The sequence below is a fragment of the Notolepis coatsorum genome (genome assembly GCF_963971535.1).
Source record: "Notolepis coatsorum genome assembly, chromosome: 6".
NCBI classification, from domain to species: Eukaryota; Metazoa; Chordata; class Actinopteri; order Aulopiformes; family Paralepididae; genus Notolepis; species Notolepis coatsorum.
The window spans coordinates 151,949,956-151,977,498 of NC_140170.1; the positions used below are offsets into that span (position 1 = coordinate 151,949,956).

The 27,543-nt window shown below is 40.4% G+C and overlaps 1 protein-coding gene across 1 annotated transcript in view; it reads right to left on the reverse strand.

Moving 5' to 3' along the window:
- Positions 1–27,543, reverse strand: part of sfmbt1 (Scm like with four mbt domains 1) — a 64,187-nt gene that overhangs the window by 19,583 nt on the left and 17,061 nt on the right. The window contains exons 8-17 of the mRNA XM_084316659.1: positions 23,502–23,603; positions 21,651–21,813; positions 18,974–19,056; positions 15,866–15,992; positions 10,373–10,486; positions 5,069–5,111; positions 4,910–4,977; positions 4,399–4,538; positions 1,968–2,077; positions 51–226 (exon numbers count right to left, since the gene is read on the reverse strand). Of these exons, the coding sequence (XP_084172785.1) occupies positions 51–226; positions 1,968–2,077; positions 4,399–4,538; positions 4,910–4,977; positions 5,069–5,111; positions 10,373–10,486; positions 15,866–15,992; positions 18,974–19,056; positions 21,651–21,813; positions 23,502–23,603 (1,126 nt within the window). The remainder of the gene's footprint in view (positions 1–50; positions 227–1,967; positions 2,078–4,398; positions 4,539–4,909; positions 4,978–5,068; positions 5,112–10,372; positions 10,487–15,865; positions 15,993–18,973; positions 19,057–21,650; positions 21,814–23,501; positions 23,604–27,543) is intronic.

Below are 27,543 nucleotides of genomic sequence, written 5' to 3' on the forward strand. Positions count from 1 at the left end.
TATCCTAATGATATCCAAAGTAGACATTATTACTCCTTCAACAAGCGTACTGTATTTGGTCTTGGTCAGGACAGAGCAGTTCTCGGAGCAGTGCTCCAGAACCATGCGAGGTCCAAACAGGTTGGGGCAGCATTCCAGCTTGATGCAGGTCTTCCTACAGAAGTCGGCCACGCGGTCTGCCGTACGTACAATCTCCACCGTGGCCCTGTAGCTTTTCCCCTTGTACCTGATGAGAGAAGCAACGTAGAGCTGATCACATATCTATTCAATAAATACATAATATATATCTTATCACATATCTATTTATTTATTAATAATTCATTTCTTATTTGTTTTCCATAATATTTGTTCTCCATAAAAAGACAAAACACATGCACACGCATATATATATTTACATTTAGATTTTAATATTTGGTCATTTAGCTGACGCTTTTATCCAAAGCGACTTACAAGTTCTGTACGACAAGTCAGCAGGAAGGGTACAACTCTTTCAGCTGAGTAACAATGTTCATCAAACAGTGTTGAAACTTGGGTGAAACAGTCTCGAGTGCATAGTAGTAGAGACATATTAGTATGGTAGGTAGTAATATAGACATGGATGATTAATTAGTGGAAGAGTGCATGATAGTAGTAAGAATGTTAGTTTATTTTTCTTCTTTAATTTCAGATATTGATTGAAGAAGTGTGTTTTTAGTCGACGGCGAAAGATTGGTCGGGTTTCGGCTGTCCTAACTGTGGTGGGAAGTTGGTTCCACCATTGTGGAGCAAGGACAGAGAATAGGCGGCTTCTCTTTGATGATATATATATATATATATATATATATATATATATATATATATATATATTAGAGCTGGGCCGTTAACGGCGTTAACGTGCTGCGTTAACGCTATACTAGTATCGTGCGATAATATAATTAACGCATTAATCTAAAAAAAAAAGATTTTTTTTTTTTTTTTTTTACATTTTTTTTTCTACCTTTATTTACCCAGGGTAGGTTCGCTGAGCACAGATGTTCTTTTCCATTCACACCTGGGAGCTGCCCAGTACAACCACAGTTGACACCATTGGCCACTGAGCAACTCCACTGGAGCAGTTGATTCAAGCCATGTCACATAGTTCAAGTTTGAAATGATTCTTTCTGTTTTGCTCCTGAGAGTGTGCTAGATACTGTACTGTACTGGTAATATTATGTATTTGTGTTAACTTCTGAATAAAACAACTTATTAAACACAAGTACATGTTATTGAACATTATTTTGATATTTCATTACCAATTATCATAGCAAAACAGCTTTTTCAAACAGTCTGTAATGCATTTTGGAAACGGGAGATGGGCTCATGGTGTAATGGGCCACCTGGCCTGAGAAACATAAGGAGGAAAGAAAAAGTAAGGACTTACTTCTGGTCATTATTTGGGTAGAACACACATATTTTGAATGCCTTCGGCAGTTTTTTTTTGTTTTTTTGAGCCATTTTAATCTAGATTAATCTAGATTAAATCCAGGATTGCAGATAGATTAATCTAGATTAAAAAAAATTATCTATGCCCACCTCTAATATATATATATATATATATATATATATACATATACATATCCAACACCAGGAGCAGAGAGGCCAACCGCGTATGAGTAAGTCACTGTGTCACTGAGTGAGAGAGCCAGTGACATCATCAGTGACATCATCAGTCACACACCTGCACCCCCCCCTCCTTTACCATTGTACATACTTGTCTGGGCTGAAGGATTGAAGAAGAAAATGCTTCCATGTTGCTATACTTAGGAACATCCAGCAGAGGGAGCATTTGTGCATTAATAAAGTGACACACTTGTAGGTAGTATTAGGTACCCAACGTCACATATTTACGAGGAGTCGTCCACATGCAGTATTTTCCCCATAACTCCAGGTGTGTCTTTCTAAACCCCTGGGACTCTGAAGCTGAGAGGTTAGATGGTGTTTCTCCTCACTTGGCTTTCAGCGTCTCCCCGTGTCCCTGCCAGCGCCCCTCCTGGTCCAGCTGCAACTCCCTCAGCACACGGCTGGGCTTGTAGGCAGAGTTGATCAGCAGAGTCAACACCTGGGGCACAACAGAACATTAAAACACAAGGGAACTAAGCAAAGTAAACCTTTATTTAGATAGTTTCTCTCAATGCAGTCGAGTTAAATAAGTGCTTCAAACACTAGGATAAAAATGAAGATGTAGAGATAAAAAACAGAACAATTGCACAGTATTATGAAGTGACCTGGGCTGAGCTGTATTCAGACACAGTCTGGGTTTAGCTGTATTCAGACACATAGTCTGGGTTTACCTGTATTCAGACACATAGTCTGGGTTTACCTGTATTCAGACACATAGCCTGGGTTTACCTGTATTCAGACACATAGCCTGGGTTTAGCTGTATTCAGACACATAGCCTGGGATTAGCTGTATTCAGACACATAGCCTGGGATTAGCTGTATTCAGACACAGAGGCCTATAGGGATGGGTGTTGTGCGATGCTGACAACTTGGCATCCCCACCCTCGAGGGGTTAAGTGTGGAGTGATTACACCTCACACTCTGTTTTGAGAGATGGGGACTGGGAGAGATGTTTGACTGGGAGAGAACTCAAGAGGACAGAGGCCATTGAGGTTCTGATGTTAAAGAGACTTTGAGGACAAACCTGATGGAGCTTTGGATGAACTAGTGAGTCACTGCAAGTACCATGTGCTCCATCCTGTGTTTATGTATGAGTACATGCAGGCCACGTGAAACCAAAACTTGAAAACAATACATACTTTATAAAAACACAAGATGCTCAACCAGCTGATACAAGATGAAGAAATGTCTTTAAGTAACAGTAGGCTTTTAGGAAGGTTCTTAAAATTAGCAACAGAATTGGCAAATCTCATACTTGGGAGCAGGGGGTTCCAGAGTCTTGGGGCACCTTTATAGGTAGGCTTGCCCAATATTGGTGTGTGGGTCCCATAAAGGGATCCCCAAATGTGAAAATGAGATTCCAGGAAAAACTCATGATCAAACTAAAATATCTGATTTTCAATTAAATATTATTGTCAACTTTAAGATTGTCAAACTGTTGTCAATAACCAGCTAACAAGAACAGCTGTATTTCTGTCCAGCAGCAGTAAGAGACTCATGTCTGGAAGTCAGATCGCAAGAACATTTTAAGAAAATGTTTTTAATTTCTTTTTTATTATCAGTTTGAATGTTTAAGAACATATTTACTGTAACAACTAACAGTTATCATATCTCTAAAGAGTAAAAACATTTGTTTAAAAAAGGCACGTTGTGGCACCTAGTACCTGACTGCCAAGGTATTAAAAATCCAGCCAAACTTCAGATTAGATTCTCAGTTTTTCTCTACTCCGAGACTTGAGGTTTAACTAGATTCAACTAAGCACATCTTCTTCATATATATGTATGACACATAATTTGAAAGTTTACATTATGAACTTTCATAATCTGTAAACATATGAAAAATGACAGAGGGAGACTTGTGCCATGAACTGCTGGGCTCAGTCACATTTGTTCCTGGTGCAACAGCAGTCTCCTCTATTTAACACGTGTGTTTTGGATGTATATATACATATATATTCCTGGTGCAGGAGTGTCCTCTATTTAATACAGTGTGTTTTGGATATATATATATATATATATATATATATATATATATATATATATATATATATATATATATATATATATATATATATATATATATATATTCCTGGTGCAGGAGTGTCCTCTATTTAATACAGTGTGTTTTGGATATATATATATATATTTCTGGTGCAGCAGGCTCCTCTATTTATCACGTGTGTTTTGGATGTATATATATATTTCTGGTGCAGCAGGCTCCTCTATTTAATACAGTGTGTTTTGGATGTATATATATAATATATTTCTGGTGCAGGAGTGTCCTCTATTTAATACAGTGTGTTTTGGATGTATATATATTCCTGATGCAGCAGGCTCCTCTATTTAACACGTGTGTTTTGGATATATATATATATATATATATTCCTGGTGCAGCAGGCTCCTCTATTTAACACGGTGTGTTTTGGATGTATATATATTCCTGGTGCAGCAGGCTCCTCTATTTAACACGGTGTGTTTTGGATGTATATATATTCCTGGTGCAGCAGGCTCCTCTATTTAACACGGTGTGTTTTGGATGTATATATATTCCTGGTGCAGCAGGCTCCTCTATTTAATACAGTGTGTTTTGGATGTATATATATTCCTGATGCAGCAGGCTCCTCTATTTAACACGTGTGTTTTGGATATATATATATATATATATATATATTCCTGGTGCAGCAGGCTCCTCTATTTAACACGGTGTGTTTTGGATGTATATATATTCCTGGTGCAGCAGGCTCCTCTGTGCCACCTCACCTCTTTGAGCACCAGGACACAGTTCCCCGGGCCAATGAACTGTGGCAGCTCAGCGATGCGTCCCTTGTTCAGATAAGGCCCAGAGAAACAGCGGTGGTTGAAGTAGATCTTGGGACAGCAGTACTTCCCGTTCCCCTGTCCTGCACATCATGGACACACAACATGGACAGTAATGAGCTCATGTGGAACAACTGACAAAACGAGACGACAGACTTTCAACACAGTATCATGTCAACACAACGCTAGGCCCCATGAGTGCCACTCAATTGGTTTTGCTTAATTTTTTTGGTATTCACCCTTTTCTCTCATATATATTGTGTGATTTTTCATCAACAAGTCTTTAGTTTATAATATTCCACATTGGTGTCCGACATATTGGCCATCGTTAGCCTTAATAAATGATTACTTCATATCAGTATTTGGCTGAACAAATCCTTATCAGTCGATTTCACATAAGTAACACTGCCACAAATCGCATAATGTCCAACGAGAGCAGAAAGACCCGGCTCACCCGTCTCTGAGTGGCTGGCCAGCTGCTGTTTGATAGAGTCAGGCGATGACGATTTCGGCGGAGCTCTACTGTAAGATCAAGGGTTACATATTAGCAAAGGGTCAAGGGAGCATGCGATCAAATCAGTTAACCAATCAAATGCAAGAAAAAAACACATACTGTTTCTCGGGCTGCACCACAGCGATCTTCCTCTGTTTCTCAACTGGAAGGGAATGAGAGAATGATGTTACATCCCATCATGACAGGGCTGTGAGTATTGGCTTATTACTGGAATGGGAGCTGAACAGGTGCACTGCAGCAGTCAAATGACTTCAATATCAAGTTTCAAGTTTGTTTTTATTTGTCATGTATAAGGTACACGTACATTACGTACAATATGTATTTTAAGATGTGTACATAGTGGTACATGGACAATATATATATATATATATATATATATATATATATATATATATATATATATATATATATATATATATATATATATATATATATATATATATATATATATATATACTGTATATAAACAAATGTGAGGACAGGGAAATGGCTTTAAGTATTATTAAGTATTTAATATGCATTACATACTGTATGTGTTAATATCAACCTGCAAAAATTATCATCCCTCTTTTTCCTTCCACCTCATGCCATGTTTCAGCTGGTGGTCAAGGTCAATCCAAGCCCCAGATTGTGGAAAATATATACACAGACCTCATTTGCATGACAAATGTAAATCGCCTGCAGAATCACTTGCGTATGGTAATGTTTGTGCCCCCTGTTAGCAAATCCTGGTCTTTGTTTGTTTGTGCAAAAGAGTATTATGGAAATTCCATCCTGTGTGGCTGTATGATTATGTTTGGGAGTCGGTGTGGAACTGGTGAGCCAGGTAGGGGAGACCTGGCCAGGACAGATCAACGGGGGATCAGCTCCACAGGCTCATTCGTATCGTAGCATGGCATTTGGTGGACGCCTTTTAGTACCCTGAGTGCCTGCTGGTCCCTGCTGTACTATGTAACACTACACTACGCTAGCTAGTAGCTACTAGGGGTGTAACAGTACGTGTATTCATCTTTTTCTTGTTCGTCCAATAATGTTAACGGCTGGAGACACACACACACACACACACACACGTGTTTCCCCTAGGAGGGGGGTGGTGGTAGGCCCCCAAAACTACTAGTGTTGTCGCGGGGCGCGCGTGTCACGGATACGTGGTGTCAACAGTGTCGTCATAGACGCGCGCAGTAAGGCGGTTGTTAGTATCTGTGCATTTCTCTACACTGAGCTGAAATGAAACGATTGCACATAAATTAGGTAAATAAATATTAACAATATTTATTTACAACACATAAATGAACTTATTTACAATTACAGGTATACATACAGTAGTGACAACACACATATGAACTATTTACATGTTCAGTGCCAGTTAGGTTATGAGGTTTCTTTTTTCCAATTCAGTTCAGTTCAATGCAGTTCAACTGCCAGTGCAGTGCAATAACTAAATAATAATTAAATAGTTAAATACCGGTAATACAAAATAATAATTTGTTTAAAAGAAATCAGAAAAAAACTGTAAAATGTAATTTATTTCAAAGAGATGTCCTTTAAAGGTTCATGCTTCTCCCCATCTCTGGCTGACATCACCATTGTGATACATGATGGTTAGGCCTTTGTGTTTTCCTCAGTGAGGGATTCTCTTTTGTCGATCAGCAGCGTTTTGTACTTGCTGAAGCTTCTCTCTGTATAATAATTTTTTAAGTTTAAATATCAACATTATCTGGCCATCCTCAGTAAATAGTTGAATTAAAAAAAAAATTGGATAAAAAGACGGAGGTCATGGTATTTGGTGGCCTCTGTGACCTCACTGCTAGATCTGGGTTCGCTGGCACAACATGTCAAACCAATAGTGAAGAACCTAGATGTAAAAATTGAATCAAGCTTCTTCCAGTTGATGCAGCTGGCCAAAATTAAGCCCATCCTACAGGCGCAGCATTTTGAAGCAGTAATCCATGCATTTGTGACTACTAGGCTGGATTACTGCAATGCACTTTATATAGGGGTGAGTGGATCCTCGGTTGCTCGCCTTCAGATGGTGCAGAACGCCGCTGCGCGTCTTTTAACTGGCCCTCGTAAATATGAGCACATCTCACCGATTTTATCCTCACTCCACTGGCTCCCCATGCATTTTAGGATTAATTAAAAAATTCTTTTAAAGCTCTTCATGACCTTGCCCCACCCTACCTCTCTGAGCTGTTGCAGTTTTATGCACCTTCCCGCTCTCTCAGGTAAGCTGACCAGCTGCTCCTTGTAGTGCCTAAAACTAGGCGTAAGCTCAGGGGGGACCGTGCTTTCTCCGTTGTCGCTCCCAAAATGTGGAACGAGCTGCCGCTGCAGATTAGGCAGGCCTCATCACTGTCCCATTTCAAAGGCCTCCTTAACACTTTCAGTGCCAACGACAACATTTTTCGTTAGTTCATGCCAACCGTTGAGTGCCAGCCGACGAGAGATCTCGTTTTTAATCGTTATTTTTTTTATTATCGATTTCCATTCATTTTTCATCAATCTAGCCTCACGTTACCAGTGGGGATCTGTCTGAGCTCGAACAGGGAAAATACCGCCCCCTATCGTCTCTCCGGATGGTACTGCACCCCATTGGATTGGATTGAATGAAACGCATGGAGAAAAAAAGTCCTGCTTCCACATTTTACTTGTCAGGCATGTAATCCGAGCCTACTGCAGTCATCGCCCACCATCAGAACAGCAGAGAATATGTGTTTCCAGTACCCAGCGTTGGATCAATAAACGCGATCGATATTTGGAATCTTTTTGGAGAACATCTGATCTGAGGTAAGGAATCTATTTGACCAGTCTTGGGATAATCAGAGCTATTTTCACCTATATATCAGCGTGTGCCATATGTGTGTATGTGTATGTGTGTGTGTGTGTGCGCGCGCGATCAGGAAATAAGATAATCGATTTTTCAGCCCGCTTCTATAGCATGCATAAGTACACATACTATCGATAATCTAGCATTTATTTGAAAACTATTCATAAATAGGCCGAAAAATGACAATGTGTTTTGTGTATTCCAGTGTATTCCAGTAAAGGGCGTTTATCACAGAATCTTTATTTTTTTCTGAAACTTTAAAAAAAAAATGCGTTTTTCAAAATGGTATAAAACGGAAGACAAGGCAGGAAACACACTATCCACAAAGGAAGAACAAACAAGGAGATGGGTAGAACATTTCACAGAGCTGCTCAACAGAGCACCAGCGAGCATCCCAGCAGATATACAAGCAGCAACAGACACACTCCCACTGAAAATGACCCCCCAACAAAAGAAGAAACTAGGAAAGCAATATCACAATTGAGAGATGGGAAAGCAGCAGGACCAGACACTATTCCGAGTGAAGCATTCAAGACCGACATCACTACAAGCATCAAAGTACTCCATCCCCTCATGAGGAAAATTTGGCAAGTAGAAAGGATACCCAAAGATTGGAAAGAAGGCTACATAGTCAAGATACCAAAGAAAGGGGACCTTGCACTATGCAAGAACTACCGGTGGATCACGCTACTTTCAACCACCAGCAAAGTCTTCAACCGGATAATTCTAGATAGGATGAAGACTGCCGTTGACATGCTCCTCAGAGACCATCAAGCAGGATTCCGGAAAGAAAGGTCATGCATAGACCAGATTGCCACACTGAGGATGATCATCGAACAGTCCCTGGAATGGAACAGCTCCTTATAAATCAACTTCATCGATTTCGAACAGGCCTTTGACAGTCTAGATAGGAACAGTCTTGGAGCACTATGGAATCCCACCGAAGTACATCAACATCATCAGAGGATCATAGGACGGGATGACAAGTAGGGTACTGCACAGAGGGGAGCCCTCAAACCCGTTCGAGATAAAGACCGGAGTGAGACAAGGCTGCCTGCTGTCCCCCTTCTTGTTCCTGCTGGCCATTGATTGGACCATGAAGAAGACAACCGAAGGAGCCAGAAACGGCATCCAGTGGACACTGATGCACCAGCTTGAAGACCTCGATTTTGCAGATGACCTAGCTCTCTTATCACACAGTCACCAGCAAATGCAACAAAAGACCAACAAACTAAAGGAAACAGCCTCAACTCTAGGAATGAAGATCAATAGGGTAAAAACAAAGATTATGAAGATCAACACAAAGTGCCAGCAAAACATTGAACTAGAGGGAGAGGCCATCGAACAAACTAACTCCTTCACCTCCCTTGGGAGAGTAGTAGATACAGCGGGTGGCACAGAAGAAGACATCAGAGTGCAAATCGGAAAAGCAAGAACGGCATACAACCTACTTGGACAAGTATGGAGGTCTCGCGAAATAAAAACAAACACAAAGCTGAGGATCTTTAACTCCAATGTTAAATCAGTCCTCCTGTATGGCTCGGAGACCTGGAAGACAACTGTAGGGCTGAAGCAAAAAGTACAGTCCTTCATAAATTCCTGCCTCCGCCGTGTTCTAAGAGTGAGATGGCCAAATGTCATTACAAATCTGAACCTGTGGGAGTGCACAAAACAACTACCCCCACCAGAAGAAATAAAGAAGAGAAAGTGGATGTGGATAGGCCATACCCTGAGAAAGGAAGACACAAACATCACCCGGCAAGCCCTACGATGGAACCCACCTGGAAAGAGGAAACACGGCAGGCCTCAAAACACCTGGCGCCGTTCTTGGGAAGGGGAAATGAAAGAGGCTGGACTGGGATGGCACAACATCATTCGGGAGGCCAAAAACCGCGCAACATGGAAAGAAATCGTCAGTGGCCTATGCTCCGCAGGGAGTGCAAAGACTTAAGTCAAGTCATAAAACGGAAATGAACCGATTAAAAAACAATCCGTTTCGACAATGTTGACTGCAAACAAGTCATTGATAAGCGACGGCCATATTAGACACATAGCCATAATTTAAGATATAGTTTATGCGTTCGCAAATATGAGAGCTCTGTCATTGAATATAGCGGTGGCATGCAACGGGGTTCCTAGGCACCGCATGGCTGGCACGGAAAGTGTTAAGACCCACCTTTTCGCTCTGGCTTTAGACACCATGTAGCGCGTTGATTTTATGATCTTATTGTTTTATTGTGTTATTGTTTTATCGTTTTGTTACTGTGTTCTTTGCTTTTAAATACTTTTAAGTACTCTCATCTATTTTAATTTTTATTGTTGCCTATGTTTATATTTTTCTTTTATCAATTTTTAGTGCTGCTTATAGTTTTTTAAGATGCTCCCTCTGTACAGCACTTTGTGCCCCTGTGGCTGTTAAAGCGCTTTATAAATAAAGTTGGATTGGATTGGATAATGTGTGTTTTATATTCCATAATTCATGCAAGTGAAGCCTGTCAGGTGAGTAATGTTGTAACTGCTCAGGTTTAATTAAATTGGTCCATTCAACAGGGTGTGTTGTTGGCTGTGTTTCATACCTAAAGGCTTGATGGGGTGGATGAGGGGGTATCCGTTCGTCTCACACCAGCTGACCGGGAAGAGGTCCAGAGAGTCCACATGAACTATGACCTCAGGCATAGGCTGCTTCAGTCCTACACACGTACAGTATATTACTATTAGACACATAAATGGTAAATAGTGCATTTATATAGTGCTTTTATTCAAATCGCTTTATAATTTGTTCCTCACATTTTACCCATTCACTCACACATTCACACACCGATGGCGGAGGCAACCATGCAAGGTGCCAACCTGCTCATCAGTTAGGGGTTAAGTGTCTTGCTCAAGGACACTTCGAAGCTTCATTCGATGGGCATGGGATTCGAATGGGAAAATAAAATGTGAATATATTAAAAATAATAATTCTATATTCTTTTGTGCAAAATCAACTCTGCCTCTCTTTGTTAACTACAACAAGCAATGCTGTTTGTTATTTAAGATGAGGTCGGACTCGGCACTGACAGATTTGAGTTCATTGTGCTGCTTTTATAAAGCCTCAAATGACGGCTTACAATATTTCATGAAAGCAAAGTGTTTCGTTTGTCTAAGATTTAAAAAGGTTTAAACTTTACAGCACTGACAAAGTTGAACAAAGTGCTGTACAAGTCCCACAACATTAAAAAATATATATATATAATTGACTAATATATATTTTTATATATATATATTTTCTTATCTCAAAGCTTTGAATTAAAAATCGAATCTCGGCCCCGAAGTTTCGAATGCCAAAAAAATATTTGAAGGTCAGCCCTAATACAGTATTAATATTAGACACATTAACTATGATCTCAGGCATGGTCTGCTTAGAGATGATTGAAATAATTATCGCCCAATCTCCAAACAAGCCTGCTCAGCAAAAGTCCTGGGCCCTCATTCATCAACGTGTTCTACGCACAGATCTGTGCTTACCCTGTGCGTACGATCATTTCTAAGCAAAGAGTGGGATTCATCAATTTCGATTTGAACTTGACTTCGTGCTTATATTTACGCACAGCTCGGACCATGCGTACCTGGCGCCCAGTGGTAGAATATATTATTACAACAAGGAAATGAGCTTCTGTGCATAATAACACTGGATGTTCTGTATGAACCGTAATTCATTATAGTTCATTGTAAAATAGCAACAGTAGTGTAATTATGGTCAAAACCCTATAAATAGCATTTGGAATAATAGATCTTTCTCTCAGAATGAATGCAGCATGGTTTATATAGCGTTATCGGAATATACGGGGTGTAGGCTACTGACTGACTGCGCTCCGCGTAGCTTGATTGATTGATTGATTGAAAAGTTTATTAACAGATTGCAGAATGGGTACAGTACAGTACGGCTCAATACACACAATTGTTAAGGGGATGCAGACCAGAGAAAGACTTTCGTCTTGTTTACATCAGGGTCCCCCATTTTCAATTCATCATAAATCATAAAGCTCAACTCGTTATTATTTTGCGCACAGACCGCCGAAACACGGGAACGTTTTGATTATATTTAAAAGGCTTTACGTTAAACTAAACAAGTGGAATTTCGAAGCTGTAAGCAGAATACAAGTCATATGAATATAGTGTTCTTCCCCCTTTTTACTGTATAAGAAAGAATAGAAAACGCATTGCAATGACACCAGATAGTGGACAGACTATGTATATGATGGGATTCAAGTTCGCGTTTTTGTTGATCATAGGCATGCTGTCAGAGTATGATATCTTAATCAAACATTCTAGAACATTTGTCGTCACAGATCATGTCCTAATAGAACATAGGCTATGGCATGGATCGTGATATTGTGTGGACTGTTATTATTACTGTACCGGTACACCCATTGTGACAACAGCCTTGTGAGTCCCGCACACAAACATGATGGAATTCAAGTTCATGTATTGAAAGGCAGGCTACATCATACATGCAGTGAGATTCATTGTTCTTGTATATGCTCTCGTATTATTGTTTATATAGGCTACCCAATACTGACATCAAAATAGGTTGTAGTATGCCTCTAGAAATCATATGCAGCAGGTAGAAAATTGACGGGAGATCCATCGCGATTTGGAATAAAATTGAGGAGAACTTTAATCCCTGGGTATTAATCAAACAACACGGGAAAAGGCAGTCATATTCCAGCGCGGTCTTTATTAGCCGACAACAAAATAGATGCCTCTAAAAATCATATAGCCAATCGAACACAACTAATAAAGGCATTCATATTACAGCACGGTTATAATGACACACAACCAACGCCAAACAGTGGTCAACGAACGGTCTTTATTAGTATTTTGAGCTGTCCAGGCAGAATTGCAGCAATGGTCTTAGGGAGCCGTTGATATCTGACATCACCGTTTACAAGTCCGCCTTTTATTTATCCCATAATACGCGATAGTGTCTTCTTGGTTCGACAGCAGTGAACAATCTCCGTGGAGTTTCTCAGAGTTCCGCTCGGGTCAGTCCATTATTTCACATCCCATGGGGGGTGTTTCCTCACTTTCATGACCATATATGGATAATCATGCACGAGCATTGACGGTAGAACAAAGTGGTATTCATCAACACGGAGGAGCATAGAGCCTGCGTACGCACGTGTGATGAATCCCGACTTCCCTGTGCGTACACTGGTTCTACATTCCGTGCTTACGTGTGGAAATAGAACATGTTCTACGCACACATTGATGAATGAGGGCCCTGGAATCTGTGGCAAACAAACAAATTAGGTATTTTCTTTCAAGTCACTCAGTACTTAGTCTGCACTCTGCACCAATCTGGATTTAGAGCTAATCACAGCACCATTTCAACAATTACATTAGTACATTTTATAATATCTGCATTAGACAGGAAGAAACACTGTGCTGCCCTTTTTGTAGATCGATCTAGAGCAGTGGTTCTCAAACTATGGGTCGCGACCCTTGGCCTGTGGAACGGCCAAATGTCTCGGGTTTAATTTTTCCTTGTCGGGCAAGGCGAACGGTTCTCCCGGTTCCATTGAAGCACGTCAAATATCCCTGATCCATATGTTGTGGTGGATTATGCCGTGGAGCAAATGGACATTGGATGTATCAGATGGCGATCAAACAATTGGAATATTATTTTTGGAATACTCCCGATCACAGGTAAGGACGATTTGACGTACATTTTTGCTTGATCCGGCAATGCTTTTATACCAATCGGGCTGATAAGCGTTTTTAGTGTTCAATACGAATGCCGTTACTGACAATCAAATAATCAGAAACGACCCCCCCCCCCCCCCCTTTCATGCATTCATGATGGAACATAATACCTATGATATAGATTTGATTTCAGAATAATAGCGTGTACAAGCAAGAAACGACAATGTCTATTGGAATTGACGTATATGGCTATAACTCAGCATTTCAGGAATTACCCTAGACCGCTCTAAAACCATACTTATATTCACCACGGTATAACACGTGAAGGTATGGATGGAAAAATGTATTCTTGTTCACATATTGAACGATAAATAGGTGATGTCAAATGGGCCATAGTATTGTATCCATAGCTATAATATAGAATATAGTTATAGCTCTACAAACAAGGTGATGCAGTCCTATATTTTAAAGCGTGGCACAGCTAGAGCGGGGCCCCGTCTAATTCCCGACAATGAGTTTTAAGTGTGGGGTCGCCAAAAAATAATTCTAAATAAAATGGTGTTGTGGTATAAAAAAGTTTGAGAACCGCTGATCTAGAGCATTTAATAGTTGTTCTTACAAAGATGATATAGTATTGGTTTGGATAGAAAGGCATGCGATTGGTTTCAGAATTAGGCTATTTATATTGGCTTAAATGAGGAATGCTAACAATCCATCATAATCCATGTGCTATTTTTTAGTTAACTGTGTTTACATCCACATTAATATTCCAGATACAAGCTAATATCCCATATAAATTGATTACCAATATACCTGAACAGATCAGTAAATGGGATAAGGTATTTTCATTCTTCACCATCCCAGCTTTTATTGGCATATCCCAGCAATCATATTCCGATTTATCACAGTTAGGATTATGTGCTAAACATGAGTGATTTATAGAAGAGTGCTATATAAATCTAATTTATTATTATTTGCATGCATGGCCAGAATATTCCAGTATCACAAATAACATCGGAATAGTAATGTGACAATGTGATAGTAATGTGACTTGATGAAACAAACTAAATGACAGACTAAGACTTAAAAAGAAAAGATGCACTTAACCCCGGTACTGGGACAAAATTAATATCACGTCATAAATAGATCAATACAGTCCATGTTAATTAATGTTACGTTTCTTTTTTTTTGTAGTCCTACGAGAGAAGAGATTTAACTCTGCCATTATAAAGAGGAGATTTGGCCCGATGCATAGATGTATGACTTGGCCATAATAAGGTAATTTATAGGCCTGATATTCTATATTCATATTTCAAATTGCATGTGTCCGGATGGCAAAATTCAGTACTGTATCTACAAAAAAAACTGTAAATCATCTGCCCTTTATTCATTTGCTTAGATTTTTTTGTACACTTGATCTCAAGAAGGTGCTGAATGAGCTCAGTGGCTTGTTTCACGTCTGGTCAATGTTAGCATGGTGTTATTCACCGTCAAAGATGAAACAAATTGTTTTAATAATAATAATAATTTATTTATATATTATTATTTATATAACTTTGGTTCATAGAATAGAATAGAAATACTTTTATTATCCCGTGGGAAATTTGACACTGCAAATCGCTCAACATTTAAACATTTAGACAGGACAGGTCACAAATTAGAATAATAACACAAATCAAATCAAGTTGCCTAGGATAAGAGTAGAGTAAAATAGAATAAAATGAAATAAAATATACAGAAATAAATACAGTAAAAATATACTGAGCATGGGGGAAGCAGTGTAAACAATTTGGTCAATATAATTATAATTTAAATCTAATTTAAATCTAAATCTCACTAAATGAAATATATATTCCAGTATTCACAGTGTCACAAGGTGCAGTATGCTTCAGGTAGTGTATTGTCCTCCTTGGGTTCCTATAAGTCCTAGGTCAATGTCTGGCAGCCGTCGCTGCCCCCTGTTGTGGAGCCTGGAGGCCGCTAGTCGCGGCCTCCTGCCACTATTGAGCTGCCGCTTTGTGCTCAGTGATGCAGTGAGGCACAGTGATGCATTATATAGTCATTACAATTTACTCAAGCCTAGTAACAGACACAATATTTATGACACTGGGAATACATTCCCTGAGATCCATAGATGTCCCTAGATACCAAGAACAATGGACCTTGTAGAAGTGGGGCAATCTTCCATTTACTTAGGTAACGGTATGTACTTTTAGGCGAATTTTCTGAAAATAATTCTCTGGCTTAAGAGGTTAAAAACGCAGGGTCCAATTTCAGCTGAATTCAAACTTTATATTTATATGCTTCAGATAAAACAACCTTTACACACATATCTATAAATGAGCAACGCAGACACACTAGGCTGGCTCACACACACTCACCTTCCAGGCTGAGCCAGATGTACTGGCTTTTCACCTTGGTGACTGTGGCCACGTGGATGTTCTCAGGTGACAGGGGATTGACGGCTTCCAATTTCATAGCTTCTTTGAAACTGTGCTCACACTGCTCCTGGGAGGAAGAAAGGGAGGATAGAAATTTTTATTTCATACCTTTATTTATACTCAAGTCAACCAAGGTCTCCCTCATTTACAGTCACGTTGAGTTTACACACACAGGGATAACCTATCATAAATACAGCATATAAAATCACAACAATGAGACAACAAGACGAGGGTAGACAAAAGCAAGAATAACAAGTATATTAAAACACATACAACTTGATCGACAATGATTAGTGATCAAGGTCTTAAATTCTGCAATAGAGGGGAGAATCTACATTTTGGGGGATTATATAGATACAATAGACAGCCAGACAGACACACAGCCAGACAGACAGACAGAGACAGACAGACAGTTGGAGATGTTAGGGTTGTGAACACTGCACGTTATGTGAACAGTGCAGAGTTCCCACAGACATTGCAACATGAAATTCAAGGACTTTTCCAAGCACTATTTTTTTCATTTTAAAAGGGCATTTAAAAGGATACAATTCAATCAATGTTGTTTTTTATAGAAAAAAAAATGTATCCAATATTTATGGCTTAAAACCAATTTCCAACAATTAGTTACACTTTAAATTAAATTGATTCAGAACTACTTTATCATGGATGAACAAAACTTTCAAATGCAAATGGTTCATTTGAATTTGAAGGACTTCTTAACACATGTCCGTGTTTCGGATCCAACGGTTGAGGGCCAACCACGGACATATCCGTGGCTAGGTTGTTTTGACTTTTATTCCATTTTAATAACCTACTCAATGTCACAGAGCGGCACTACAGAATTACCCTACTCTTGGAGTTCGGAAAAGTGCGTTACCGGCCAGATCCTCATAGGGGCGCTGTCTCGATAATGCAGTGTTCCCTGTGGCAGAACGGTGTTTTATTTAATTTTTTTTATCTTGAATGGACTTTCCTGCTGAATCTATGCGTGTAGCATGTAGCATGGAATACGTTTTGGGGCGCTGAATTCAGTGTGCAGTAAATGAATATATCATCAGCCAATGGACATATCGATCTACCAGATGGCGATCGATAACTGGGAAATCCTTTTTGCAGTCCAACCGGCCCACGGTAAGAGCTTTTTCACGTAAATTACAGCCCAATCGGGCCTTGCTTTGTTAGCCAACCAGCCAATCAGCGAATACGGCTAATGCCGTTATTAGTAATCAATAATCAGAAACGACGTCCCCCGCCCCCCCCTTTCATGCATTCATGGTGGACCATGATACCGACAATATGCATTTTGATTTTTAGCTCTAGCTTCTGTAGGGCCGAAACGCCATTCGATTTAACGTTATTAGCTATTAGCCCTGTATCTCGTTTTGCAGGAAATATACCAGACCAATCCCATATAACGCTTATATTCCGAGGCTATAAAATGGGAACGTATTGATGAAAAAAATTATTTATTTAAGCCATTTTGAAGGAACGTTTTATAGTGTCAATTGACAATGAGAATGGACAGTAGGGCTGACCTTCGAAGCTTTTTTTGGCAATCGAAGCTTCGGGGCCGAGCTTCGATTTTAATTCGAAGCTTCGAAAAAAAAACTAATTTTTTTTTTTTTTTTTTTTTTTTTTTTTTTTTTATCTTATGTTGTGGGACTTGTACAGCACTTTCGTAAACGTTGTTGTTTTTAAATGTGCTCTATAAATAAAGTGGGTTGGATTAATTAATTAAGTAGCCCCTTTCGTGACTGACGCATCCAACAAGGTTTCACTCGGCTGTGTGATTTAATTCAAGGTGGATCGCTGTTGTCGTTTGAACAACTTCAGATTTCATGGGAACTACCAATCCCCCAAATCAAGAATGTTTAAGATGAATGAAGTAAGATTTTGATTATTTGAAATATGGCCTGTGTAGACTAAACTATGCACAGAATTATGTCAGTCTACAAGGTCCGGATTCTACATGGTCCGGCAATGTAGACGTTGTAGACTCCACTACAGACCAATTATCAGTGAATGTTCATGCATTTTTAAGAAGGGCAACTTCCACAAAAAAACAAAGAACTCACCAAAACATCTCAGTAGCACCTTATCTAAATGTTATATTTCATATATGGAGATTCATATTTATTTATGTATTGCATGCATTTCTATATTTTATTTCCTATTTTGTTTATTCATCCCAGTATCTTTCTTTCTTATGTGTGGAATTCTACAAGGTGCGCGCACACACACACACACACACACACACCTACACACACACACACACTTACATTTAGTCATTTAGCTGACGCTTTTATCCAAAGCGACTTACAAGTTCTGTACGACAAGACAGCAAGAAGGGTACAACTCTATCAGCTGAGTAACAATGTTCATCAAAGTGTTGCGTGTTACAGTGTAGGTTAGTTTATTAGGACAAGTGCATGACAGTAAGGTTAGTCACGGTTAGATTTATTTTTTATTTTTTTATCATTTCAGATAATGGTTGAAGAAGTGAGTCTTTAGTCGACGGCGAAAGATTGGACGGGATTCGGCTGTCCTAACTGGGATGGGTAGTTCACACACACACACACACACACACACACACACACACACACACACACACACACACACAAATCGAAGCAAAAAAAAAAAGATGTGAAAAAAAAAAAAAATGAAAAACAATTTAATTATTATTATTATTTTTTTAACTTCGATTTTTTTTTTAATGTTCGAAGCTTGTGCCATCGAATCGAACGTTCGAAGCTTCGAAGCATTTAAGACAGCCCTAATGGACAGATAGCAATAATATAAAGTATAGATTTAGCTCTACAAACAGCCTCACGCACAATGAAACCTCATTATGATAAGCTGGCCTTATAGAGTGGGTCCGTCTAATACCCGTGGCTGTCAATGTGTTAAGCACCTTGTTAAAAAATGGGCTGTTTTCAAGGAATTCCAGGCCTAGACTTTTTATTGTCAAAAATCAAACACTTTAAGCCCTTCAAGGACCTTGTGCGAACCCTGACAGTGTGTATTATGATGTGGTAGAAGCCGACTTACTGCAGGGAAGCAATTCTGTGGAGCAGCCTCAGACTCGCAATCTTTCAGGTAGTCTGCCCAGTCAAAGTCCTGCCCTTGGAATCCTGGAATCCAGAATGATAGTGCAGTGTGAAGGGAAAGGGAAAACATTTTCATCTGTAAGGGCTTCAAATGTTGGAGACTCATGGATTCTGTGACCTCATCATGGGTTCATAAGGGCTCTAGGAACCCCTGGAATAACTATGTACAAATACCGAGATGTCCCACTATGTTACCTGTTTATTGCACAATGTTGTTTTATTGGATTCTATTATATGTTGTACTACTGTATTGCACATCGTTGCGGGCAAGACCACCCGCATTTCATTGTATACTTGTATGCCGTGACAAATAAAACTCTTGACTTGACTTGACTTGACTTGGAAGAGATTCAACTGAAGCCCTTTTGTCACTACCGGACTAATATTATCTGGGGATATCGAGTGATTTTTAATACTTGTGGAGGTCACCTGTAATTTTAATCCACCGTGAATCTGCCATGTCTGCGATTTGTAATGTGAAGATTACAGTGCAAATGACCTCCCATAATGTAGTGGAGACAGAGCCCCCTGATAATACTAATCAGGTGTGGATCGACCCCCTCTGTAGTTCCAGCTGTAATTCGTGTGGCAGTAGCAGAATCAATACAGGACGCTTCTGAATGCATTTTCAGAGCGAACTTCAAAGCTGCCGTACCTCAACAATTATTTTCAATTGCATACATGGTGCACATACTGTATTCAAGTAATTATTTTTTTTATTTATTATCGTTCTTTACCGCGCTTGTTTTTACCTGATTGTCATGTAGTACAATGTATAATTCCATTTTCAGGAATCAGGCAGAGGTTTTGTCATTGTAATGAGACAGTGGGCGACAGTGGCTCAGGAGGTAAAGCCATCCTTGAGCAAGACACTTAACTAGGGATGCACCGATCCGACTTTTTCAGTCCCGATACCGATACCTGGGTTTGGGTATCGGCCAATACCGATACCGATCCGATACCCATTGTCCAAATTCTTTTTACAAAAAAGTTACAAAAAAATGAATCCACTTTTTTTTCTTATTACGGTAAAATATATTTTGTTTTTAAGAATTGTAAAGGATCACAAGTGTGTTTTTGATTTGTTGTAAACAAAGACAGAAAATAAACTTCATTCATTCAATTAATAAACTGTATGCCTCACAGTCACTGTGTGACAGACTCAGAAGAAGCTTCTACCCCAGGCCATCAGGATGCTCAACGAACAATAACACTATGTAACAACCATCAAATGCACTCACAGCACACACATCCACACGCACACACTCACTTTAAACAAACAACTCACTGCAGCACCCACTTTAACCACTTTAGAACACCTTTTTTTTTTGATCCACTTTTTCTCCCATTTTCTATATTTTCTCCCATCCCAATTTCGTATCATCCAATTCAACCCTCCCCTGTCACGAACGCTGTTTCTTGCCTCCCACAAGCCGGCTGCAATGTGGACTAAGTCATACATAGCACAAGTCCACTCCGGTACTTGAGGTAACAGCAGTCGCATCTTTTCACCTGCACAGCTCGATCTCTCAGTGGCGAGGAGTAACGCTTCGGAGGCTCACGCTGCCCCCGACACTTCCTGATTCTACTGCGCAGGCGCACCAACCGACCTGTAGGAGTCGCTGTCCACAACGCCCGATCCCCACCCATCAGTTTCCCACCCCCTAATACGGCCAATGTATATTAGTATGAACGACCAGCTAAACTGAAAGCAATGTGGAGCGCTGGGCTCGAACAGGCAAGCCCAGCGTCTCCGTCATTTGTGGCGAGTGCCTTGCCCACTACGCCATGTAGCCGCCCTCACTTTAGAACACCTAAACACACTTTATATTTATTGGTAAATAATTTGCACTACCTCAAAACCCTAAATTGTACCTCATCCCATTTCTGCTGCACTGTATAGTATATTGTATGGTAACTCAGTTACTTCTACTCTGCATTGAGCATTGTATATATGTATATACTGAACACTTTTGTCTACGTACTTGACTTCTATTTTATACTTGATATACTTATTTTATACTTATCTATTTTTGTCTAGCACAGTCTCTGGAGCGTAACAGAAAGCATTTTGTATAAAAGTATTCTGTATGACAACTAATAAAGAAACTTGAACTTGAAACTTGGAAGAGACTGGGATCATTCTTTTGTGCAAGGCAAAATCAGGCTCGACTTAAAACATTACTTTCCTAACTTATTGAAACTAAATGTAACAAATTAACACATAGATATAAATGTACTGAATGGTTATTTCTTATTTATTATTAAAAAATTATAATAATAAAAAAAAGAAATCCGATATATATATATATTCTTTTACCGATACCCGATCCAGCTATTTTACTGATATCGGCGGCCGATACCGATACCAATATCGGAGCATCCCTACACTTAACCCCTAATTGCTCCCGATATGCAGGTTGGATAAAAGCTGTTATATACATTTACCATTTAATGCTTTCGTTTTAGGTGCCATTGCAAACAATAATGTTCAGTCATATTCAATTTGCAGTCAAATTGTGTCAGGTTCAATCTCAGGACACCTCAGTAAAAACGTATCCTGTCGGGGGTAATTTCCTAGGGTTTACTAGTCCAGGCGTATCCAAGAGACCACGCACCTGGAGGGGGGCTGAGTGAAAGGCCGTTCTTGAGGCTCCACTGTGCAGGAAAGATCCCCGGACTGTCCTTGTGACACAGGAAGTCCCGCCCACCTTCCTCTGACTCCTCACTGCTACAACAGAGATTGTCCATCCTCACCAGGAAGTGGTGCCCGTTGAACACCTGAGGAAGAGGGGTGGGGGGGGCAGTGTCAGGTCACATCGTGCAATCATTATGTCCACGGTAGGCGGAGCAAAGTTCATGCTGTTCGTTTGTGATGATTTGCAAATATCCACTCTGAATAGATCTGATATCAAGAGAGTTAAAGAATGTACATATTTACATTTAAATGCCATGTAGATAACCTTGCAAGTGTCAGAAGGTTGGCTTTTCGTACAGAAACAAAACCAGTTTAGTAGAAGGAAGGTCGTTGAAGCAGTTTTCTGTCTGTTTTGGATTATGGAGACGTAGTTTATAGACATGCTGCTGCTTCCACTCTAAAGCCTCTGGACTCTGTATATCATTCTTCCCTTAGATTTATCACTGGTGAAAGTTATGGTACCCATCATTGTATTCTATATGCTAAGGTTGGGTGGTCCTCTCTGGCAGAGAGACGTGACTTGCATTGGCATCACCTCATTGCTGTATTGGAGCACTGGACCTTATCATACTCACCCAGAAACATGGAATGTTTTGCAATGCACTTTAAGACTCAATTCATTAGTATCTATTGGTCCGGTTAAATCGTTAATAGCAAACCACTTCACCAGTCTGCAGTTGTTTTTAATTATTTGATTGACTCTGTTTTTTTTGTATTTATTATGTTTTGTATTTATTATGTTTTGTATTTCTCAACATCATTGTAAATGAGAGCTTGCTCTCAATGATCCTTCTAGATTAGATAAAGATTGAATGAATTAGGGATGTTCGATATTGGCTTTTTTACCGATACCGATATACCGATATTGACCAACTCTTAATTTCCGATACCGATATATGCGGGGTTTCCCCCCCCAAAAAACTGAATAATTTCAGGTAACTAAAATCACATATCTCCTGTAGTGGAATTAACACAACAATATGCATACTTTTGACAATAAATAAAATAAGAATTTGTTCTTACTTGCTTGCCTGGGTAAATAAAGGTTAAATAAATGTAAAAAAAAAAAAAAAAAAATAATAAATGTTATTATTATTATATATATATATTTTTTTTTAATCTATACCGATATTTTCCGATATGACATTTTAATGCCAATATCGGCCGATAATATCGGACATCCCTAGAATGAATGAATGAATGAATTAATTAAACATGTTGTTTATGGTGGGTGTAGCACACACCCAATTTTAAATGTATTATTTCCTTCCCTGCCTGGCTACCCCACGCCCCCAAAAGTTGAAAACGTTTACAAACTGGGCAGTGCATTAGGTTGGCAGTGTTCCTGGCTCCAAAAAGCACAGCCAATTGAAAGCTAATTCATTACATGTGTCCTCCTTGAGACATCACAACAGGCAATAATTCTGAACAGCTTGTTTAGGCTTGTTAATCTGAAGACAACCCTGGCCAAACGGCTAGGAGGACCCATGTCAATTTTCAGCAGTGCCTAAATAACATTTCAGACAGACATCCATACAAAGACTAACCCTAAATAACATCCCGAAATCCATACAAATACTAGGCAAATTCTCCATAATATGTCCCCTTTCAAAAACAGTTTAGTCACAATGCCTGAAAACAGAAACAGGTCAGACCACCTGCGACAGAGGAAGAGAGGCTTTCTTTCCATCTCCATTTCACGGTGAGGCGTGATGTCTCCAGTGAGGCTGAGGTCAGGGTTAAGGTAAGGGTTAAGGTAAGGGGTGGTTACCTTGGCAATGGTGGCAGGACGGATGGAGAACGGAGCAGCGGAGTCAACGGCCTCCAGTTTCATCCCTTCCTTAAAACAGTGAGCAGGGATGGCAGGCCGCTCCTACCACACACACACACACACACACACACACACACACACAATTTCAGCAGTCATTTATACAAGGCAGCCACAACTTTGCTTATCAGATCATTATCAAATCTAAATGACTGGATCATTAGGAATGTTTTACAGCTTTGTATCCGGTATCTCTCCCATTAATTGTCTCTTCCTTTGCTCCTCTCTGTCTCATCTGTTGTATTTTAAACGTGGTTCTTAATCAACAACTTAAAATTAGCGTTATTTCACAAGATCCAAACGTGTCGCTATCGCCTGGCGACAGGAGATGATGAAGAGAGGAGAAGAGATGATGAAGAGAGGAGAAGAGATGATGAAGAGAAGAGAAGAGATGATGAAGAGAGGAGGAGATGATGAAGAGAGGAGGAGATGATGAAGAGAGGAGGAGATGAAGAGAGGAGGAGATGAAGAAGAGAGGAGGAGATGAAGAAGAGAGGAGGAGATGAAGAAGAGAGGAGGAGATGAAGAAGAGAGGAGGAGATGATGAAGAGAGGAGTAGACGATAAAGAGAGGAGGAGGTGATGAAGAGAGGAGTAGATGAAGAAGAGAGGAGGAGATGAAGAAGAGAGGAGGAGATGAAGAAGAGAGGAGGAGATGAAGAAGAGAAGAGGAGATGATGAAGAGAGGAGGAGATGATGAAGAGAGGAGGAGATGAAGAAGAGAGGAGGAGATGATGAAGAGAGGAGGAGATGAAGAAGAGAGGAGGAGATGAAGAAGAGAGGAGGAGATGAAGAAGAGAGGAGGAGATGATGAAGAGAGGAGGAGATGAAGAAGAGAGGAGGAGATGAAGAAGAGAGGAGGAGATGAAGAGGAGTAGATGATGAAGAGAGGAGGAGATGAAGAAGAGAGGAGGAGATGATGAAGAGAGGAGATGAAGAAGAGAGGAGATGATGAAGAGAGGAGGAGATGATGAAGAGAGGAGATGAAGAAGAGAGGAGGAGATGATGAAGAGAGGAGTAGATTAAGAAGAGAGGAGGAGATGAAGAAGAGAGGAGGAGATGAAGAAGAGAGGAAATGATGAAGAGAGGAGGAGATGATGAAGAGAGGAAATGATGAAGAGAGGAGATGATGATGAAGAGAGGAGGAGATGAAGAAGAGAGGAGGAGATTAAGAAGAGAGGAGAAGAGATGATGAAGAGAGGAGGAGATGATGAAGAGAGGAGAAGAGATGATGAAGAGAGGAGGAGATGAAGAAGAGAGGAGGAGATGATAAAGAGAGGAGGAGATGAAGAGGAGGAGATGAAGAAGAGAGGAGGAGATGATGAAGAGAGGAGGAGATGATGAAGAGGAGGAGATGATGAAGAGAGGAGGAGATGATAAAGAGGAGGAGATGAAGAAGAGAGGAGGAGATGAAGAAGAGAGGAGGAGATGAAGAGAGGAGGAGATGAAGAAGAGAGGAGATGATGAAGAGAGGAGGAGATGAAGAGAGGATGAGATGATGAAGAGAGGAGATGATGATGAAGAGAGGAGGAGATGATGAAGACGAGGAGGAGATGAAGAAGAGAGGAGGAGATGATGAAGAGAGGAGGAGATGAAGAAGAGAAGAGGAGATGAAGAGAGGAGATGAAGAAGAGAGGAGGAGATGATGAAGAGAGGAGGAGATGAAGAAGAGAGGAGGAGATGAAGAAGAGAGGAGGAGATGATGAAGGGGAGGAGGAGATGATAAAGAGAGGAGTAGATGATGAAGAGAGGAGGAGATGAAGAAGAGAGGAGTAGATGAAGAAGAGAGGAGGAGATGAAGAAGAGAGGAGGAGATGAAGAAGAGAAGAGGAGATGAAGAGAGGAGATGAAGAAGAGAAGAGGAGATGATGAAGAGAGGAGATGATGAAGAGAGGAGGAGATGAAGAAGAGAGGAGGAGATGATGAAGAGAGGAGTAGATGAAGAAGAGAGGAGGAGATGAAGAGAGGAGATGAAGAAGAGAAGAGGAGATGAAGAGAGGAGGAGATGATGAAGAGAGGAGATGAAGAAGAGAGGAGGAGATGATGAAGAGAGGAGGAGATGAAGAGAGGAGATGAAGAAGAGAGGAGGAGATGATGAAGAGAGGAGGAGATGAAGAAGAGAGGAGGAGATGATGAAGAGAGGAGGAGATGAAGAAGAAGAGAGGAGGAGATGAAGAAGAGAGGAGGAGATGATGAAGAGAGGAGGAGATGAAGAAGAGAGGAGGAGATGATGAAGAGAGGAGGAGATGAAGAAGAGAGGAGGAGATGAAGAAGAGAGGAGATGATGAAGAGAGGAGATGAAGAGAGGAGATGATGAAGAGAGATGAAGAAGAGAGGAGGAGATGATGAAGAGAGGAGGAGATGAAGAAGAGAGGAGGAGATGAAGAAGAGAGGATGAGATGATGAAGAGAGGAGATGAAGAAGAGAGGAGATGAAGAAGAGGAGATGAAGAAGAGAGGAGGAGATGAAGAAGAGAGGAGATGATGAAGAGAGGAGATGAAGAAGAGAGGAGGAGATGATGAAGAGAGGAGGAGATGATGAAGAGAGGAGATGATGAAGAGAGGAGATGAAGAAGAGAGGAGATGATGAAGAGAGGAGATGAAGAAGAGAGGAGGAGATGATGAAGAGAGGAGGAGATGAAGAAGAGAGGAGGAGATGATGAAGAGAGATGATGAAGAGAGGAGATGAAGAAGAGAGATGAAGAAGAGAGGAGGAGATGATGAAGAGAGATGAAGAAGAGAGGAGATGATGAAGAGAGATGAAGAAGAGAGGATGAGATGATGAAGAGAGGAGGAGATGAAGAGAGGAGATGAAGAAGAGAGATGAAGAAGAGAGGAGGAGATGAAGAGAGATGAAGAAGAGAGGATGAGATGATGAAGAGAGGAGGAGATGAAGAGAGGAGATGAAGAAGAGAGGAGATGATGAAGAGAGGAGATGAAGAAGAGAGGAGGATATGATGAAGAGAGGAGATGATGAAGAGAGGAGATGAAGAAGAGAGGAGGATATGATGAAGAGAGGAGATGATGAAGAGAGGAGATGAAGAAGAGAGGAGGATATGATGAAGAGAGGAGATGATGAAGAGAGGAGATGATGAAGAGAGGAGATGATGAAGAGAGGAGATGAAGAAGAGAGGAGGATATGATGAAGAGAGGAGATGAAGAAGAGAGGAGGATATGATGAAGAGAGGAGATGAAGAAGAGAGGAGGAGATGAAGAAGAGAGGAGATGAAGAAGAGAGGAGGATATGATGAAGAGAGGAGATGAAGAAGAGAGGAGGAGATGAAGAAGAGAGGAGATGATGAAGAGAGGAGGAGATGATGAAGAGAGGAGATGAAGAAGAGAGGAGGAGATGAAGAAGAGAGGAGGAGATGAAGAAGAGAGGAGGAGATGAAGAGAGGAGATGAAGAAGAGAGGAGATGAAGAAGAGAGATGATGAAGAGAGGAGGAGATGAAGAGAGGAGGAGATGAAGAAGAGAGGAGGAGATGAAGAGAGGAGGAGATGATGAAGAGAGGAGATGATGAAGAGAGGAGATGATGAAGAGAGGAGATGAAGAAGAGGGGAGATGAAGAAGAGGAGATGAAAAGAGGAGATGATGAAAAGAGGAGGAGATGATGAAGAGAGGAGATGAAAAGAGGAGATGATGAAAAGAGGAGATGATGAAGAGGAGATGATGAAGAGAGGAGATGATGAAAAGAGGAGATGAAAAGAGGAGATGAAGAAGAGAGGAGATGATGAAAAGAGGAGATGATGAAGAGGAGATGATGAAGAGAGGAGATGATGAAGAGAGGAGGAGATGAAAAGAGGAGATGAAGAAGAGAGGAGATGATGAAGAGAGGAGATGAAGAGAGGAGATGATGAAGAGAGGAGGAGATGAAGAGAGGAGATGAAGAAGAGAGGAGGAGATGATGAAGAGAGGAGGAGATGATGAAGAGAGGAGGAGATGATGAAGAGAGGAGGAGATGATGAAGAGAGGAGATGATGAAGAG